General features: G+C 43.3%; 1 protein-coding gene across 7 annotated transcripts in view; it reads right to left on the reverse strand.

Annotated features, from left to right (window-relative positions):
* Window positions 1-3,583: 3,583 nt before the first annotated feature.
* Window positions 3,584-14,353, reverse strand: part of MSRB3 (methionine sulfoxide reductase B3) — an 86,217-nt gene continuing 75,447 nt past the window's right edge. For all 7 annotated transcript variants that reach the window (XM_052774379.1, XM_052774376.1, XM_052774381.1 and 4 more), the window contains 2 exons: window positions 10,599-10,696; window positions 3,584-5,538 (listed from right to left, as the gene is read on the reverse strand). In XM_052774379.1, coding sequence (XP_052630339.1) covers window positions 5,374-5,538; window positions 10,599-10,696 — 263 coding nt within the window. In that variant the 3' untranslated portion in view covers window positions 3,584-5,373. The remainder of the gene's footprint in view (window positions 5,539-10,598; window positions 10,697-14,353) is intronic.

Here is a 14,353-nt window from a genome sequence, read left to right on the forward strand (position 1 = left end):
GGGGAAGGTTTCCGAGTGTACTATTCCGCTTAATTTGGGCTGCTCAAGCAGGTCCTGATCCCAAAAACATGTGGACATAACTGAGACCTTTTTGCTTAGCGCATTTAATATTACACCGGTGGCCTGTATAAGGATTTCAGAACATCACGTGCCTACGCTGCTCTGAGTTTGGCTATTTCAGTGACTTCACTGATTGGGGTGCGTTTGGAAGCATTATCTCACCTTTTTTTAAAAAAGTGACTGTAAAAATAATACAGTTGCTGACTGCTGTCATGGCTTTGATCTGAAAAGTGTAGTCAGGCCCTGTGGTCTATGACTTCTCTTTGTAACAAAGCGGGAGCAAGCCAGACTGGAATGCAGCTCTTCACATACGCAGGATTAAAGATTTTTGCAGGTTTATTGTGGGACCTGTAGGTGGCCTCATTTTAATAGTCCATAAAACAAGAACTATTAGTTCAGTTTGCCAATGAGCTGAGCAACATTTTGTCTTCTTCTACTGAATTTGGAAGCTGATGAATTTGCTTCTAGTGCCACTGAATACTCTGCCATTTGTTCTGTAAACAAGTGGGTATAGAGCACACTGATTTTAATTTGGAAAGTGCGAACATCTGTTTTGTTTTCATCCTTAAATTCCTTCAAGAATGGGAAGAGAGAGGGCATGATTTTGAAACTCTGAGTTAGGACCAGAAAAGTAGTCCGTATCATGTATTTCGCTTACCCTCCCAGACCACGAGTGAAGGAGCAGAGAGGACTGCTGGCCATGCACTGATGTTAACCACAGACATTTTGTAACACACTGAACAGTAAGAAAAATTAATATACATCACATATTCTGTTAGACAAGGCCTAACCTCATGGCTTATTAAATTCAGTTGGGTAAACGGACTGCAAAACAAGGCTAAGTGAATTAGGACTGACACCTTTCAGTACAATCAATAGAGTACCAACATCCACATCCACGCTTGGTATCATGTCTGTGACAATGCGCTCTTCAGTGTCACCCCAACAGAAATGCTGACTTACGATGTTGTCTTATTTAACTGAGCCATTTTTGGGGTGAGGAAGAAGAGGAAATACAACGGAGCTTCGCTAGTGCCACAGAAAGCTCCACCTCTGTCAGCTGTTGAGAGGGCAATAAGGTCTCATGCCTCGCGCTGGTACATTGGGCAGGTCCCATCCAGTGGGTCATTATTATCACTATCTTGTGTTGGGCCACCAGAGGCAAGTTGTGCACTTCAGTTTTATCTTGCTTTTTATCCTGAGAGATGACAGAGCCTTCAGACGCCACTTACCTGCGAATACAAATAAGAGGCCAATGCATTACTTCACAACAAGCTCCCTCTCCTTTCTTGGAGCGATGTCTTTGCCGCATAAATCCAGATGTCAGCCTACCACCATCCACGTGGGCAATAAATGCTATAGCTACTGTGCTAAGGCCCCAGCTTTAACCAGTTCACATAACACACTGTATTTTTTTTAATGTATGAGAGCTGACAGAGCTTGTGAAAAAGGCTTATGGTTAAGGTGCCTTTCATATATGGAAGCCATATAGCTACAACAAGAAGAGAATCACAAAGCGGTTTGTTAACTGGCTTCGTGTCGCTGATCCTGCTGCCACTGCTTCTCCCACCCTGTGGCCAGGGCACCCTGGGGGACAGCAGGAGCAGCAGGGAGAGCGTCTCTTACTAGAAATTTTCCTGGTTTTGAAGCAGTGGGGTGCACAAGTGTCTCAGGCACAATTGCATGCCATGCATTGCAAAACTCAGCCTGCCTTGAGCTGGACTGGAGCGCAGCGCCGTCCCTCATCTCTGCTGCCCGGCCAGCAGCAGCAAGAGGACCACATGCCGCCGAAGATCTGCCTTAGCACAGCACCGCTGGGTGCTGACGGACTGGCCGGGTTATGCTGGGAGCGGAGGGCAAAGCCACCACGGGGCGTCGAGCCCTGCATCTCATTTTAGTGAGTACCAGTTAGTCCCTCATTTCAGAAATATCAAACTGTTACAGTTCTGAGAGGGAACTACAGTGGATGGGTGGGAGGCAGAGGGCTACAAGGGATTAATTTTTGGACTAACAGGGATTGTACTAAACTTGTAAAACAAGTCTTCAGTGTGTCATCCGTCCTAGGACACTCTGCAATGTTTGAGACCAACTGGCAAGTGAATTAATTTTGATGTAACTCTCTGGTTCCCACAAACACAAACATGGAAGCTGGTTTGAAAACAGCCTGCAACTTCTTCCCCTCCATCGCACTAATCTTTTAAAACCCACTGCAGAGCTGACCTACTGAGCGGCATTAACCTGCTGCCTGTGGGGCATTCCAAACCTGCATCCTTGGAGATGAAACCTTGACAGAAACCAACTTTCCAGCCAAATTCCTCCATTGCAGACTGAGCCTGGGCACTGCAGGTCTCCTATGGCATGCCTGCAACTCACCACATCCCACACTGCATCTTTTGGAAGCGGCCAAAACTTCTCCTAAGTAAAAGTTGAGCCTTTCTCTAAACATTTCCCCTCTCTATTGGGCTTGGGTGCTTGCGATACTCTCTCGAAAGCAGGTAAGTGCAAGGACACCTGGTACCTTGCAGTGCTGTGCCCCTGCCAGAAACCTGCTGGAGATAAAGTGCTGGATATATAATATTCACAGTAAGTTAAGGGAAAGCAAAGTAAAAGCAGTTCCCCAAGACATGCTGCAGCTAGGGGCGCAAAAACCTGATATAAGAACAGATAAATAAGGAAGCAGAACAGAACTATTTATAAAGAAATTTATTTTATATTTGTGTACAACAAATATATGAAAACAAATTTAATTTGAAAAATGTATATTTGATTTCTTAAAAGTATTGAACCCTCTTAAGGAAAGGTCTTAGTTATTAAAAAGGTACCGAAGGCTAAAATTATACTTGGATAATATATGTGTGTGTACATATATATATATAAAAAACATGTGCAATTTTATATATATATATATATAGTATATATAAATAACGTGTGACTTACATGATATTTTAAGGTATGCTATTTAAACATCTGAGTAACAACAGAGATATTATAAAATATAGTTTGCTATTTCTACACAGTTTGCATTCAGTTTTTATAAGCATCTAGACAGTGCAAAATTTAAACATACAGAAATATTCTCCTATTATTCTATACATTGTGCTCAGCTCCCAAGCTTCCTCTGTCATGATCATAACCAGACTGAACCAAATTTGGAGGGTTCAATACTAGCCCTTACTAGCATCTTCCAAGAGCAATAAAAGGAAATCTGTCTTACCTTGCACTGCGCTGTGGTATAGTTTGCGCACAAGCGAGAACAATGCGTTTCCTATGTTAAATGGTCTAACTCCCAGAGATCACATACACCTCACCATATTGACTCATTTCATTGCACTCCATATCCTGCAAAAATAAATCTCCTCTAGGACAGCATACATTACTGCGTACTGAAGTTTAAGCAATGTATTTCTTTAACATAAGGCAGGAATATACTGAAATTTGATAACACTTAAATCCAACAGCAATCTGGAATTAAACCACATTTATGTACCACATTTTTATAGATGCTGCCTTTTTTATGTTTATGTCAGAAAATGTGGTAGAGAAAACCTACTTTTCTTTAAATAAAAGCAAGGGATAAAAGCAGTCCTTCTAGAAGAAATTGCTAAAAAACAATGGGACCAAGAGAAACTGGACTGCCTTGAAACACCAAAAGTCAGTCTGCACAACCTTTCCTGCAGCCGATGAGCAATTCCTTGCGTGACACCTGGGGGAATACTCATGTGAGTAGGTGCTCGCTACAGCAGAGCCTGAGTGTTTTAGCTCTAAATATTTATCATCCCTATTTGCATCTATTCAATGTTAAGGTTTTGTATGCTTTTTTCATGTCTTTCTAATGTTGCTAAAACAAGGCAATTCTGACCATTCTGTATGCTTTTACAGTAGCTATATTTTAACTGAAGGATGTTTGTACTTTAGATAATATGTTTATTATCACTGATATAAAAACCTCAATCCTGCTTCCATAAAAATCAGTGGTTGCTTTGCTCCTAGTTGAAATAAAATTGGATCCAAATACGTTAGTCACGAAGTTTGCTAATAAAAGTAAATACTTTATTCATTAAGTCTCTCAATGCTTAAAGGCAAAGTGGTGTTAGCAAATACTGTATAGTATAGCTTAAAGAACAGTATTATGCACAACTCTAGACAAATTATTATTCAACAAAATCTAAAAGCAGCTGTGAAAAACACCTTATAGGACAGAAAATCTTGCTGCATGAAAATTTCTGAAGCTCTGACAGGCTTTTTTCAAATTCATTTCTTAAACCAACCCCCTCACTCATGTCCTACACCACAACTGCACAAATTAAAGGCTGTGGCCTTGTAGGCAGTATGCATCCAGACCAGCTAATCTTTAAAATTGGATACTTCAGGAGGGTCTCCCTCTTCCTGCCGCCACATTCAATCCTGAACTCCCTTAATGCAGAAACTGTTGTGTTTCTGAATCCTTGTAGCAACCAACAAGATAAAGAGCCTAGTGTCATCCCTCATCTACTTCACTTCTCAAGTTTATCTCTGCACTTGTCCATATAATTACCCCCTGCAGATTTCAACTTTAATTCAGATTTGAGTTACAGTTGCTGAACAGGCCTCACAAAAAGACAAAGCCTCATTAGTAACCCACAGAAGTGAGCCTTACTAGTTAAAACCTTGATTTAAATACCAAACAAAGGGGAAAAATAGATGCTGAGACAATGTTTACATCCTTTCAACCACACCCTTGAAATTTTGGCAGTAAATTAGCCAAAGGATGGGCTTTACATCTCATCCATCTCTCTCAGTTGGGAAGGAACAGCCATAACTACAAGTTTTTGCAGGGTGCGGCTGATGCTGGGAGATGGCTGAATACATATGACCAAAGGCTGCATGCCTCGCAAGTCAGAACAAAGCAGAGATGTGCTAGGAATTCAGGATTTTCTTATGCCCAGAAGTTTCCTATAGACTGGAGATAAACACAAGTCCCGTCTCCCACACAGAAAGGAATAGTGTTCAAACCTAGAGTAACACAGCACTAAGAGGAAACTAATAACTAATCATGCCAAAGCCTCTCAATTTAAGGATTCCCCAAAGCAATCTCAAAGAAAAGAAAGGAAAAGAAAACCTGTGGAGTCAGTCAACACATTTTTCAATCCAATTATATAGTAAATGCACCGGCAGGCAAGGCCTCAGTTCCGAAAAGGTGAGGAATAAGAAGGATGGTGCAAAATGCTTTCATACATTTAAACATTCTTAGGATATAAGAGAGCAGGCAACTTAGAAAACATTCCTTGTAAGCTGTGTGGGATCGGCGCAGTTTTCCGCAGGCTTTGTTTCGTCCTACAGCTCAGCTTTGCCTGTTTGGGCAGGACTGGCGTTACCGCTGCCTTCTCCGGCGTTGTTTTTGTCTGCTGGCTTGAAAGATAACGAAGCAGAGTTTGTGCAGTACCGTTTGCCAGTTGGGCGAGGTCCATCATCAAAAATATGCCCCAGGTGAGCACCACACTGAAACAAAATACAATAGAGTATCACTGTGTCTCTGTGCAGCTTGACGGCATCACCATGGTGTTAAGCAATGACTAGCAGCCGCTTCCAAGGAAGCACACTGGTGCCTACATCGCCCCTTCAAGTGGGATTTACAACCTACTTTTATTTGCAAGAGCGATCCAGGGAGATGATCTTCTGAGATACCACGGGCACCTAAGACTTCAAGCCCAAACTTCCTGGGTGTTTCCCATTGTGCCACTGCGTATGTTTGGCTGGGCCCCTATTTCTGAGAAGCCGCCTGTCTCTGTAATGATGTCATGGCAGGAGTTCAGTTAAAAACACAGTGGTGAGGGCAGCACTGCCCACGTTTCACTTACTGCTGGAAGGATAGCTGTGTAAGAAAGGGGCAGCCTGAGCTTTGGGCTCTCCTCAGCCTGCAGCCATCTGTTATGCCCCTCGGTATGAAAACACTAAACCCCTCGGTCATCCTGACAAGGACCTAAAGCAGTGAAGATACTCTTTGGAGTATGCCCTCATACTCATTTTTTTTTCCTTCCACATCCTGGCGTTCTTCTGAGCATCAGGGTCCTTCTGGGTACACCTCTGCTCCTCGCCCCTGCAGGGGATGGAGCTCATCCACTACTCATCTCATACTACTTTCTGTAGTATATAGGAGATAGGGACAAGTGACTGAAAAAGACCTGTAGTGAAGATATGTAAAATGTTTCTGAATGAATAATCTTTAGCTGGGAGTAATTATAAATAGAAATGCTAATGAATTTGCTTTTTGTAAGGAATATGAAACTACAGACGGTGTGTTGACACTTTTGTTTTGTATGAATCAGCCTCAGATACTCACAGTGGTATTCACGGTGAACACTACTGCGCCTGTGTGTAAGAAAGGTACCAGTCCCTTGCTTTACAGAAGAGTACAATATTTTGAAGAAGCTGATCCAGTTGATTCTTATTCAAAAATTAGGATTACTGTCACTGCACATTATGGTTGACAATTTATCTGGATAATAAGAACTTCTTGTAATTAGTCACTTAAATTCCACAAGTTCATTTTTACAGCCTGCCATGAGAAATAAAAAAATAAAACCTTGCACTGGAGAAATATTTATCTTTAACAGGAAAGTCATGCTGCTTTACCAAAGAGCCTTGGCTTTTCAAGTCAATAGCTGATCTCAGTGAGAGCCGGAATGATGTAACTGAGATCACAGAGCTGCTCGTGGGCTCACAGTCAGACAGCCAAAATTAAAGACTGCAAATTATTCTTAACATTTAATTAATTCATAGTGTCCCAAGTACATAGAGGCAATACTGATTATTCCGAACCGTGAATGAGTTAGTGACGGCAAATCTCTACCCTGCAGTTAATGTGTTGCTAATGTTCTCCTGCTGTTACGGCCCTTAATTCACCAAAGCAGTAGGGAGGGTGTCTGTAGAAACAGGTAAAGTCTTGGTTGGCTTCAGGCTAAACTCTCTCAACAGACTGAAAGGCTCTCACACGAGCTAGGAGGGACAGAAACTCTTCTCGTTTAATGACAGCTGAAACAACAACTCTCACTGACTCCGGGCGCAGGGCAGGCAGGCATGTGAAGCCCCAGCGCTCCCACCCGTCGGTCCCATCCAGGCAGCCACATCCCAGGGCAGGCTGCCGGCTCCTGCAGAAGTGTCGCTGGAACAGCCACGGCAGCCCAGCAAGGACCCAATAACAAACGAGGGCAATTCTAGCCCGTGGTATCAGCAGGATGAGCTCCCAGAGGCAATGGGAAAAGGCATGGATGAGTTGGGGTAAGCAGCAGTGGCTCGGCTTTGTAAGGAAGAAAGACAAAACATGGCAAGTAAGGAGAAGGGACAGAAAAGTTGCATGGGAACTAGAGAAGACAAAGCTTCAGGTCTTGTTCCTGAGAGATTGCTGTCTTGCCACCCCTTCCTCCATTCTCCACTGCTTACTTAATTTCATTTCCCTTTGAAGGCCTTTTTTAGGCAGTTTGGGCAGAAAACCTGAGCTGTTTCTCAGAGTGGGGTCTCTCACAATGAGGCATTTCACCTGATTATAAAGCTTTTCCATACCTTGGGAAAAAAAAAATCTTAAAAAACTTAAGTGTCCCAGAGAGAGTATTTTTCTAAATGTTCAGCATCCTAATTAAATCATCTCATCTCAACTAAGAATGTTTCAAAACCTCCTGGCTAGAAGTGTTAAACAGATCTTTTCCAGATTAACATTTAACCAAAGATAAATCATTCCCTCTCCACTGGACAGAAACAGAACAAGAGAAACCGTAGAGAGAAACAGTCTGCAGGAGCAATATACTCACATACAGACTACAAAGACAATCTATCAAAAAGGTTTTCCTCACAAAACCTGAGAAGCTGCATGAGAGTTCAAGGTAGTCTCATTACACCTTCTTGTGATGGCAGAATCACACCCGGATTGGATTACTGCAAAATTTGTTACCTTTTGAGATTACCCCTCACGAAAAATTTATGTGGCGATTCTCTCTGCAGAGGACTCTATAACTCATCTGCCCTGAAAAGAAATGTAATTCAGTCCTTTGTATCACAGTATGAGAGACCTGGCCCTCAGCTGAGAGTACAAAGGATGAATTGATTTTACTGTCCTCCACACACATAATAGGTACCGACCATTTTTCTAGGATGTATATACATGTGTGCAAAGCCTCCCAAAAAGAAACAATCATTGTTGCAGCCTTGCACATACATATATTGGGCAGAATGCACTGGGACAGTGAAATGGTTAGAGTAAAGCATTTGAAGTATGTGTTTGGGAGCAGGAAAGGGGGGGGTCACTGCTAACTGTCAGTATGCTTGGATCTCCCAAGCCTCCTGGTTCTAATATGCTGCCGGGAGGCATGGAAAGCAGCTTGCAGTCAGCTGCTGTAGCCGAGTCCAAGCTATCAATGTGCAAACAGTACTTCTGTGACTACAGAATTTTATTGATTTGTACAGGTACAAATAATAGCTAGGGAGACCTCAGGGGAAGGGACTCTCAAGCAGGAAAGAGAAAAAGAGAGATGTAACCAGTTTTACAGTATTCCTCAAATGCATCTGTAATTAACTTCTACCTGTCACTAATCATTGACCTTTTAAATACATCCAGGGTGATGTGTTTCCAAAAAACCTGTGAAAGTTATTTCTAGGATAATCCCATGGATGTCTTTGATTAATATCACAGCGATTTTCCCCCAGCGTTTGCTTTCTATAATGGAGAACATTAAAAGAGAGGTTTTTTATTCTCTCAGACAGGTGGAAGGACTTTTAAAGAAAAAACAACTACTTTTTCATCTGCAAAAGATTAATAAGGTTTTGGGTGTAGGAGAGGGTATTTCCCTCCAGTTCTACCAAGGCCTGCCATATCAATCCTACTGCTTTCCAGGCTGCAGTAAAACTGCATTTTTTTGCAGCTGCATGTGTGATTCACATTCCTAGGGCTCTGAGGAGGGGAGGAAATGGTTTTGTTATGGATACACAATGCGGCGGTATTGACTGTGCTGAGCAGTGGCTGCAAAGATGCTCACCACTCCTCAAGCTATTTTCTGGCGTGACTTGATCATCAGTGGGGTTATTGCCCAAGGAAGCTGGAGTAGCTGGTAGAAAGTTGCAATTGGATTACATAGTATCCTTGGTCACATTTTTTTCTTAATGCTTTAAATTCAGGTTTTGGTTTTGCTTTAATTTTATGGTGTCTGCATGCGACTGCTGCTAATACTGCTAGTCTCAGATCTGCTAACGCTATTTTGTTTGGCAACAGGTAAACGACATTCCCAGATTCCTTGGCCTGACCACAAGCTGCTTTGGGCTTCTCTCAGGTGAAACCAGGAGCTCTGGCCATCTCTTGAAGGGTGTCAGTAGACACAAGCTCAGCGGGTTGGCAGTATGCTGATTTTAGCACTATTCAGGCCTACCAAGCAGAGCTGAAGGGAGTGGGCTGCATTTTTGATTATGCCAGTCATCACTGGTGAAGTACAAGATTCCCAGTCTGCAGTCCCATTGCTACCTTGCTAGGAAATTTAGGGAAATGGATCTTCCCAAAAAGTGTTAAATGGATCTTCTAAAGCATATCACCAATGTAAAAACTACAGAATTATGTAGTACACGTGACATACTAGCAGACATGCTGATTTGGCCATTAACATGTTGGGCCAAACCCTCTATCCAGACTGAAGTTAATGGATTCTCCATAAAGACAATCTTGCCTCTTTTTGAGAAACTTCTTAACTCACTCTGAGCATTTATATATGAGGACTGACTGACTAGTAAGGATGCATATCATCAGGGTGAAGTCAGTTAACCCTCCACCAATACTGTCAGGAAAGAGAACAGCAAATTATCACTGCCCAAATGAAGCTGCTGCTTCTCTCAGGAGGAGGTTGAGCATGAGGAATGAGAGGACTGCAAGCTGCTGGGTACGTCTGCCAAACGCCAATGCAGCTGCTTGTCCCTTTGCTAGACAATGATTATGCCACTCCCTTCACAGAGAGGAGGGCAGCACAAAGCGTAAGAGAAAGTAGAACAAGACAGATAACGGAAAATTTGGGCATGTTTCAAATGACTACTGACTTCATTATTATGGCAGATGGGATTGTTTGAGGCAGCCATTAGGACTGTGCTGGGAATGAGTGTTGGGAATGAGTTAGCATGGCTGCACAATAATGCACAGTGATGGAATCAGCACACAGACAGTCGCTCCACTGCTTCTCACTTCCCTCTCAACTGCTCACGTGTGAGTCAGTCGGCCAGGTTCAGGCTCAGGAGCTCCTTTGAAGGGACTCTCTTCAGGAAGACAATTTTTGTAGACTCAGGACCGAGTCCAACCATTTTACATCTGCTCTGTTAAATCTCACACGAGACAACAACGTGCATTCCAATGAGCCCTTTGTGCCTTCAGCTCGTTCCACCCAGCTGTTATACCTACGACCCATTGTGCTCTCTCACAATGATTACTATTTAATGGAACTGAAAGGTTTGCAAATCTTAGGGAAAGTACAGCACGCTGTAATGATTTTTGCAGCCTCTGTCATTGGAATGGTCCGTGTGTACTATAAACTAACCTGACTGCAGGATATTTCAATCCGATGCATCCCATAGGAGAAATCATCATTGAAAGTAATTGCATCAGGACTGATCACATCATAGAAGGAAGGCCAACCTGGAAAAGAGGAACAAGGTAAGTAAGAAAAGAGGGCGTCTTCGTGGCAGATGGCATTGCTTTTGCAAGACAGAATCATACTTTGAAAAATGTTTATCTCACTCCAGAGACTGGAAATAACTGAAATGGAGATTTTAGATCCTAAATCACTTAGGTACTTTGGAAAATTTCCCCCCTACATACAAAGTTGTTTACAGGCAAGGACTAAGGTGGCACTAGTTGCCCATCTTCCATCTCAACAGAGATTCCTGCACTCCACCACAAGCAGCGGTAGCAGTTTAGCTTGGGCACGAAGGTGGTTGCTCAGGTAAGCCAGATTCAGCCTCACCATCAGTTTAAAAAAACACAAATTCCACCCTGAAGACAAACAGTGAGACTTCATGGAACACAAGTGTTTTTGCTTTTGCAGTGGAAAGGTACTTTATAAAAGAGTTGGTAAGTTGCAATCCAGAGCTCCAAAACTTGCCTTAACCTTTGCCTTCACCAAGGCATGGTCACAGGCAGGAGGACGTGCTCAGACACTGACCCATCACACATTAGAGGCAGTGAGATGACTACTACTGTGTCTAATTTCAAAATAGTAGTGAGTGCTTCAGATCAGCCAGGTGGATGGTCTGCATGTGGTCTGCATCCAGGACAAAACAATTGCATTCATTAACACGTATGTTCAGCACAGCTGCTAGGTGAGCGCTGAGCAGCATGAGCTGACACCAGATGATGACAAGGTGTATACTGGATCTACCAGTAATGGCCACTTATCATCTAAATAATGACCTTCCACTCTTTGACTATTCCATGCCAAGTCTCCCCCTCTGCACAACACAGGTAAAAAACAACGCAGGTCTATTCAGTGTCCCAGTAGATACCCATTACACAGCTGTAACTTTTCAGCCATCCCTCAAAAACCTGTCATCATATGCTCCATTTCCCGAAGCTGGGTTCCCACATAAGAACCCGATACGCTGTAAGGTCATGTCAACATCTACCAGTGCCCATCTGAAATCCCACCGGCTATCCGTCCTTCTCATTCACTCTCTTACCAAATATAACATGCACAGGCAGCTCTTGCTCTCTGTGTATTACACATATGACCATGTATACAGAACTTCCTCGTTTCTTCTTCTAATATCTGTTAAGCATTTGCTACTGATGATTTCATAAATGACTGGCAATAAGCTATTAAGAAACACAGCAGCAGCTGTGAATCACTGCATGCAGACAAATAAAGGATATATACAGCTTCCCATAAGTAAAGTGAGTAAAATTTCCTATACAGTAAAAGGCGGTGTGGAAGCGGTCAAGTTTTCTCAATGTGGGTAAAGGAAGTGTGTAAACTGGAAAAAAATCCATACGTCTTCAGTTGTATCTTAAACCATTAAATATGGAAGAACACTTATTAGGATGCAAGCATAACAGGCATAAATTTTTAAGAAAATGCTCAGAAATGCATTTCTCTTCCTTTTGGGAACATCCTTTCCTAAGCCTGCAACCTGAAGGCACTAGAAGCCCCAAGTCCTATGCTCCCAAGTTGCCTACTACCATCACAAGTGTTTCCACCCCAGAACTCACTGCAGAGTGAATAGAGTAGTTTTTTTCCCCTGAAGTATTGCAAATGGAAGCGTTACAGACAGCAGACAGACTGAGGAGCAAGAACTCTGAACCGGGAAAATATCCCACAAGACAAGAACTAAACAGTGCAGCAGTGACAACCGTAAAAAAACAATTTATAAATTCTTCCCCTCATGCAAAATATCCCTGCCAAACAAATACCTTCACAAACAGAAAAGGAATAAACATATGACAAATTTTGCAAAAGGGGTTATCCTGCTGACAGAAAAATTGATGTCTCCTAATTGGTGGCTCCTTTCCAACACCATTCATCATCTTCTTAGCTGGGCCTCTGTCTAATGAAAATTGAGGCCTTACATAGAGCTGGTCAGAGTATTTTTAATGAAGCCTTTTTAGTTTTTTTAATTTAATAATTTTGCAAAACAGACGTATCAGTTTGCCCTTGTGTGATGGCAAAGAAGTTCAAAAGAGGGAGCTGTTTGGAGCAACCAACTATCTGATCGTGTGAAAGCCTTTGGAGGAGGAACACTTCAGTGCTACAGAAATTCTCAAAGACAACCCTGCCTCCTCCATAACAGCAATAAGGGGGAAGCTTCAAAGGCTGCTCCACAGAGATTGAAGCAATCTGTGTCTTGCTGAGAAAATTATCTTGTGAGAAGGGTTTGGAGGAGACGTGTTTATGTCAGCTTTGACATTAAAGAAAGACCATCCATCCTCCTTTCTCCAGACTTTTCCTTTTGGTCTTCCCATTCACCACAGAAAAATTATTTGCTTTGGATGCACTCCATGCACTTTTAAAAAATGAAGTCATCTGAAACCTATATAAACAGGCAAGCTCCTCCTAAAGTAGCCTTTGTACCCAACTGGAGTGACTTCAGTTTAGGCTGTCAGTTCATGCTACACATGACACATGTTCCAAAGGCTCCACCACTGCCACATATGGTCCCCAAGACAGGGACCAGGAAGCAGACTGTGCCTCCACGGGGTGGACTTTTAACTCTCAGTCAAGCCATCTCTTCCCGAGTGACACGGCGGGCCAGGCACCAGCATTACTGTGACGAACCAGTAACTCCGTGAGGGTTGACTGAGAACCAAGCAAACCCTGCGACAGAAAAGGTCCTGAAGGGCACAGCAAGGCACACTGTCACTCTCTTGACCTTGAGAGGAAGACAAGTGAACTGCTCATTGAGTTGATGAGCCAAACTCACCAGGAAAATCAATCCCCCTCTGCTGTTTCATTTCCTCTCTCCTGAGCTAAAGTGGAAAACCCATTTGATAGTTTGCTAAGCCTTCTCTGGCCGTTTTCTCGACTTCAAAAGCTGCCAGGAACAAGCTGTAGAAGCCGTCTGCTTGCCTGCACATCAGGCAACTCCCCGTGACGTAGAAAGCCAAGAGGCCCCTGTGGACTCGTCATACGATCTTTCTGTCTTTGTAAGTGGTGAATGACCCAGCAGTGGCCTCCGCTTTGCAAGCCCCAGGCTACTTCTCCTGCTGTCCCGCTGGCTGCTGCTCCTCCACTCCTGTCCTCCTGAGCACCTGCCTCCTTCCTGCTGCAAGGCTGCAAAATGGCCAACTCGCTCTACATTTCAGACTGCTTTTAGCCGTGCGTTAAAGCTTCAGCCTGCCTTTGGAGGCTATCTGGCTACTTGGAAAGGGCATGCTCCCGCAGGAATGGGGGGAGGAAGACCATTTTGGATCTCTTCTGCTGAGCTGAGAGAGAGGAACAGTCACCCTTAGCACTGCAGAGACTGAGGACGGGAGGAGACCCTCTGCGAACCCTGGGGCTGAGACTTTCTGCCAGGTGGAGCTCACCACATCTGGCGGGCAGCAGGAGCGGGGCCGCTGTCTTTTGAAGGATGGTAAAACATAACAGCTAGGAAGAAATAGCTGCTGGAGGAAAGGGGCAAAGGGTAATTGCAGGAGACAAGACGGGGGTGGGGGGAGTCTCCCAGCTGAGTGAACAACTTCAAATGACATTTGCACTTTTTTGTGTGTGTGTGAACAGCAGCTAAGAGTTGTGAATACATTTATCCTTGAATGTAAAGTTTAGTTTGAGGGAGAGTATGACACACTAACAGCAATTTTTAC

Source organism: Harpia harpyja, chromosome 23, assembly GCF_026419915.1.
Source record: "Harpia harpyja isolate bHarHar1 chromosome 23, bHarHar1 primary haplotype, whole genome shotgun sequence".
NCBI lineage: Eukaryota > Metazoa > Chordata > Aves > Accipitriformes > Accipitridae > Harpia > Harpia harpyja.